The sequence below is a fragment of the Lithobates pipiens genome, unplaced genomic scaffold, assembly GCF_037356315.1.
Source record: "Lithobates pipiens isolate NorthernLeopardFrog02 unplaced genomic scaffold, aLitPip1_a1.2 Scaffold_35, whole genome shotgun sequence".
NCBI lineage: Eukaryota > Metazoa > Chordata > Amphibia > Anura > Ranidae > Lithobates > Lithobates pipiens.
Window position 1 is genome coordinate 27,006,246 of NW_027507811.1, and position 5,997 is coordinate 27,012,242.

At 41.3% G+C, this 5,997-nt stretch overlaps 1 protein-coding gene across 1 annotated transcript in view; it reads right to left on the reverse strand.

Moving 5' to 3' along the window:
• LOC143956208 (oocyte zinc finger protein XlCOF8.4-like) overlaps window positions 1–4,237 on the reverse strand; it is a 216,423-nt gene extending 212,186 nt beyond the window's left edge. The window contains exons 1-2 of the mRNA XM_077466373.1: window positions 4,090–4,237; window positions 2,946–3,052 (exon numbers count right to left, since the gene is read on the reverse strand). Coding sequence (XP_077322499.1) covers window positions 2,946–3,052; window positions 4,090–4,144 — 162 coding nt within the window. The 5' untranslated portion in view covers window positions 4,145–4,237. The remainder of the gene's footprint in view (window positions 1–2,945; window positions 3,053–4,089) is intronic.
• Between the last annotated feature and the right edge of the window lie 1,760 nt (window positions 4,238–5,997).

A 5,997-nucleotide genomic window follows, 5' to 3' on the forward strand; every position in this document is an offset into this window, starting at 1 on the left:
AAAGAGAGAGAAGAGAGGAGAGAAGAAAATAAAGGAGAGAGGGGGAGAGCAAAAAAAGGAGGGAAAAGGGGGGGGGGAGAAGAAATGAGAGACGAAAACGGAGTGAGGGAGAAGAAAAGTGGGGCAGAAAGGAAAGGAGAGCGGGGGCAGAAAAGAAATGAGAGCGGGAGAAAGGAGACAAAGGAGGGGTGAAAAGAGAGAGGAGAGAAGACAGGAGAGAAGAGAGGAGGAGAAGAAAGGAGGAAAGGGGGGGGAGAAAAGAGAGAGAAAGAGAGCGGGGAAAATAAAGGAGAGGGGGGAGAGAAGAAAGGAGGGAAAGGGGGGGGGGAGAAAGGAGAGAGGGGGGAAGAGAAGAAAGGAGAGAGGAGGGAGAAAAGAAAGGAGAGAGGAGGGAGAAAAGAAAGGAGAGAGGAGGGAGAAAAGAAAGGAGAGAGGAGGGAGAAAAGAAAGGAGAGAGGAGGGAGAAAAGAAAGGAGAGAGGAGGGAGAAAAGAAAGGAGAGAGGAGGGAGAAAAGAAAGGAGAGAGGAGGGAGAAAAGAAAGGAGAGAGGAGGGAGAAAAGAAAGGAGAGAGGAGGGAGAAAAGAAAGGAGAGAGGAGGGAGAAAAGAAAGGAGAGAGGAGGGAGAAAAGAAAGGAGAGAGGAGGGAGAAAAGAAAGGAGAGAGGAGGGAGAAAAGAAAGGAGAGAGGAGGGAGAAAAGAAAGGAGAGAGGGGGGAGAAAAGAAAGGAGAGAGGGGGGAGAAAAGAAAGGAGAGAGGGGGGAGAAAAGAAAGGAGAGAGGGGGGAGAAAAGAAAGGAGAGAGGGGGGAGAAAAGAAAGGAGAGAGGAGGGAGAAAAGAAAGGAGAGAGGGGAGAGAAAAGAAAGGAGGGGGGGAAGAAAAAAAGAGAATGAGAGCAGGAAAAAGAGAGAGAAGAGAAGAGAGAGGGAAGGGTGAAAAGAGAGGAGAGAGGGGGAGAGAAGACAGGAGAGAAAAGAGGGAGAGAAGAAAGAAGTGAAGAGGGGGGGAGAAGAAAAGAGAGAAGGGGGAGAGAAAACAGGAGAGAGGAGGAGAGAAGAAAATAAAGGAGAGAGAGGGAGAGATGAAAAAGGAGTGAGGGGGAGAGAAGAGAGAAAGGGAGAGCAGGGAAAAGAGAGATAAGAAAGGAGAGAGGAGACAAGGGAGGGGAGAAAAGAGAGAGGAGAAGAAGGGGAGAGGGAAAGAAGAGAGAGAAGAGATGCTATATGAGCTACGAGGATGTGATGTCGGCTGAACTCGCACTGACTTGCAGTAAAATGTAGGATAATAGATGTACATTTCCATCCATGTTCTGCACACTGTAAAGCGATCTGGCAGCTCTCCTTTCCTGTGTGAATTCACATTGAGCTGCACTTTAGTGCACTTGTATAATGCAGGTGAATGCACAGACACTACAATAGTTTCCTATGTGTTCTGCACAGGTCTGCATTGTAGTGAAGCTCGGGTCGGGTCGGGTCAGGTCGGGTCGGGTCAGGTCGGGTCGGGTCGGGTCGGGTCGGGTTGGGTCGGGTCAGTGTTGCGGTGAGAAGAGGCCACATAGAAACCAATAGAAAAGACGGAGTGAATTCTTCCTGGAATAAGGATATAGTTGAAGGAAATGGAATTTCCTGCGGTGTGAATATATTTCTAGGTGACCTTTGAACTTGTTTTTCCTCCGATGATCTGCCGGTCATTCACATCTGGCCTCTTTGTTGATGTGTGGATGACCCCCCCCCCCCCCCGGCTTATTTCTCTCATAAATTGACAACGGCAGTTTTTCATGTTTCACCACTGGAAGACACGCCCCTTTTCTGAGAGTTGGCAAATTCTGTTTATATATATATATTTTGTTTTTAAGCAGAAGCCCTAGAGAATAAAATGGTGGGTGTTGCAATTTTTTTTATGTCACACAATTTTTTCTCAAAAATTTTTCAAATTTAATTTAATGAATTTAATTTAGTTAATTGAATTTAATGAATTTAAAAAGTAAAAACACAATATAATATCCAACTGTTTTATAAAATAATAAAAGATGATGTGATGTTCCCCCGAGTATATAGATACCAAACATGTCACGCTTTAAATCTGCGCACACTTGTGGAACGGGAACAAACGACGCACATTATATAATACACAGGCCACACTTTAAAAGCCTTTACAGCTCATCCCTTTAGATGTACTCGGGAGGTCTGGTACTCGAATTATTGTTCTCAATCTGACGATCGCGGCGATACCTCACATGTCTTGTGGCCGTTTACATACCGACGCGGGACTGAAGCGTGCGTTCACCTTTCCTTGCAAGCACCAGGGGGCGCTAAACATTTTTTTCACTTGACTTTACTATTTATTTTTACACTGCACCTGTACATTTTTTTAATCACTTTTATTGTTATAACAAGCAATGCAACCATCCCATGTGATAGGAAGAGGCAGTGACAGGTCCTCCTTACTGAGACATGGGGGGGTCGATCAGATTCCAGAATTTCCTGTGCGCTTAACATCTTTGGATCATACCACAATTGGAGCGATCCAATGCATTCCTCAAACCAGAGTGATGTCATGTGACCTCCCAGAATCCTCCTCACCTCTCCGGTCAGCTCTGTGTTTTATTAATAGAGATAAGAGTGATGTCATGTGACCTCCCAGAATCCTCCTCACCTCTCCGGTCAGGTCTGTGTTTTATTAATAGAGATAAGAGCGATGTCATGTGACCTCCCAGAATCCTCCTCACCTCTCCGGTCAGGTCTGTGTTTTATTAATAGAGATAAGAGCGATGTCATGTGATCTCCCAGAATCCTCCTCACCTCCCCGGTCAGGTCTGTGTTTTATTAATAGAGATAAGAGTGATGTCATGTGACCTCCCAGAATCCCCCTCACCTCTCCGGTCAGGTCTGTGTTTTATTAATAGAGATAAGAGTGATGTCATGTGACCTCCCAGAATCCTCCTCACCTCTCCGGTCAGCAGGTAGATGATCTCCAGGGTGAGGCTCAGTATTTGCTCGGTCAGGTGGCCGTTCTCCATCTGTCCCTGTATGGAGAGGTATTGGGGGGCGGCTCCTGTAAATATATAATCACCATTCTATAGGTTATCAATCCGCTGCGTTCATCACCTCCTATCACACCGCAAATGATAGATGACGTCCCTGAATTCCCCGGAGCTCAGCACACCCCGAGCTGCAGAACACAGCGCACTGTGGGGAAGGTATTTCGGAGCTCACTGGGGGGGGAAGATATTTCGGAGCTCACTGGGGGGGAAGATATTTCGGAGCTCACTGGGGGGGGGAAGATATTTCGGAGCTCACTGGGGGGGAAGATATTTCGGAGCTCACTGAGGGGGGGGAAGATATTTCGGAGCTCACTGGGGGGGGGGAGATATTTCGGAGCTCACTGAGGGGGGGGGAGATATTTCGGAGCTCACTGGGGGGGGGGGAGATATTTCGGAGCTCACTGGGGGGGGGAGATATTTCGGAGCTCACTGGGGGGGGGGGGGGAAGATATTTCGGAGCTCACGGGGGGGGGGGGGATATTTTGGAGCACACCGGGGCAAAGCTATTTTGGAGCACATTAGGGGGAAGATATTTTGGAGGGCACTGGGGGAAGGTATTTTGGAGCGCACCAGGGGAAGGTATTTTGGAGCGCACCGGGGGAAGGCATTTCGGAGCGCCCCGGGGGGGAAGGCATTTCGGAGCGCCCCGGGGGGGAAGGCATTTCGGAGCGCCCCGGGGGGAAGGCATTTTGGAGCGCACTGAGGGGAAGACATTTCGGAGCGCCCCGGGGGAAGGCATTTAGGAGCGCCCCAAGAGAAGGCATTTCAGAGCGCCCCGGGAGAAGGCATTTTGGAGCGCACTGAGGGGAAGACATTTTGGAGTGCATTGGGGGAAGGCATTTTGGAGTGCACAGCACACCAATCTCTATAGAAAAGGACTTTGTACTTCAGCTGCTTCCATCTCATGGAGGGTCCTGAGTACAGGGGACCTCTATGGGAAGTCACTTCATATATGGAGGTTCTGTGAGGCCCCCAGGAGTGATGAACTTCTCCCAATCCAGTGGAAGCAGACACACGATGGCTGCAATCCCCCCCACACACCCCTCACCTCTCTCCACCTTCTGCACCTCTTTGTAGCTCCCAGCTCGGCTCCCTGATGACATCAACTGCCCTAGTCCGCTGGCAGGAGAGCATCATGGGAAATGCAGTGCTTCTGGTCCCCTGCACAGTATGTTGGTATGTGCTGAATAAAGTGTCTGCAGTTACGCTCCATTGGAGTAAAGGGCGGCAGCCATTTTTTTGGAGACCAGAGCTGTCAGGAAAGCGCAGCAAAGAACGGTCTTTTAGGGACACGTTAAGAGAGACAGTTTGACCTCTAACGCGCAAGTGAATAATAATAAAAAAAAAGTTAATGGACAAAAATAAATAAAAAATCGTATATTTAATTCATTCTAATTATTAACATTCCTGTTTAATATAACTATATACATACTATTATTAAAATAATAATAATAGTTTTCCTTTAATTCATTCTAATTATTACTATTTCTGGTATGTGTGTATATATATATATATATATATATATATATATATATATATATATAATCATACTACTAATAGTATTAATAATAATTGTATTTTTAATTTCCATTTCCGATTAATAAAAATATATAAATATTAGTAATAATAATATCGATTGTATTTTTAATTCATTCTAATTATTACAATTTCTGGTAATATAATCTATAAATAATACTAAAATAGAAATAATATTATTATTATTATTATTATTATTAGTAGTAGTAGAAATAATAATAATAGTTGTTGTTATTCTTCTTCTTATTATTAATATTATTTAAAATAACGTTTTCTGGTCAATATAAATAAACTGTATTAATTAATATTTTCAATTAAATTTAATTATAACCATTTCTGGTTAACATATATCAATAAAGCCAACTATTTTTGTTGTTATTGCTTTATCATTTCTGATAATTTCCAGGTACTATAAATATATACTAATTATTATTACTGTTTTTATCATTTCTAATAATATTATAAATAACAAAATACTATAATAATAGTAATAAAAATAACAATAATAATTATTATTGTAAAGTGTGGCGTAAATTTTTCCCAGTATATAAATCCTGTATAATAATAATAATTATGATTACTGTCTTATCAATTATATTAATAATTAACTATTTCCGGTTAATATACATAAATAAACAAATAATATCTTTATTTTTAATTATTCTAACAATTACAATTTATTATTAATAAAACATATAAAAATACTTCCTAATACTATTCTTATTATTTGAAATAACGATTTCTGGTTAAAAACCATTCATAATAAAAATGATGATTTTTTTTTTATTATTATTATTATTCATTCTACTTACTGTATAATCATTTCTGGTCAATTGAAATGTTGTTGATATTGCTTTATCAATTCTAATAACAATTTCCCGTTAATAGAAATAAGTACAAAATGTTATTACTATTACGACTGTGAATAATTTTATTGTTATTAATATTATTTTATCTATTCCATATATAATATTAATATACTATAAAAAGCATGTAATAATAAACATACTATTATTATTATTGATAATAACAATAATAATCTTTATTCATTCTAAAAATAAAATTTTCTGGTTAACACAAATTAATATTATCATTATTATAATTATGATTCTATTAATATTGTTGTCTTTATCAATATTCTTGTGTTAATATTATTTTCATTATTTTAAATAATAACCATTTCTGGGAAAAATAAATACTAACTATGATGACAATGATTATTATTATTTCTCTCAATGTGTGAAATGACAGAAAAAGACAACATCAAAAAACAAATCCATATCTGGAACGCATAGACCCGGAAGTGAGGCGGTGGACCGCACAAACCCGGATGCGCTATGGTGGAACGCACAGGGCGCAGGTCAGTTGGAACGCAGAGCGGTGTGGCTGTGGACCGCATAACCCGGAAGTGATGCTGCAG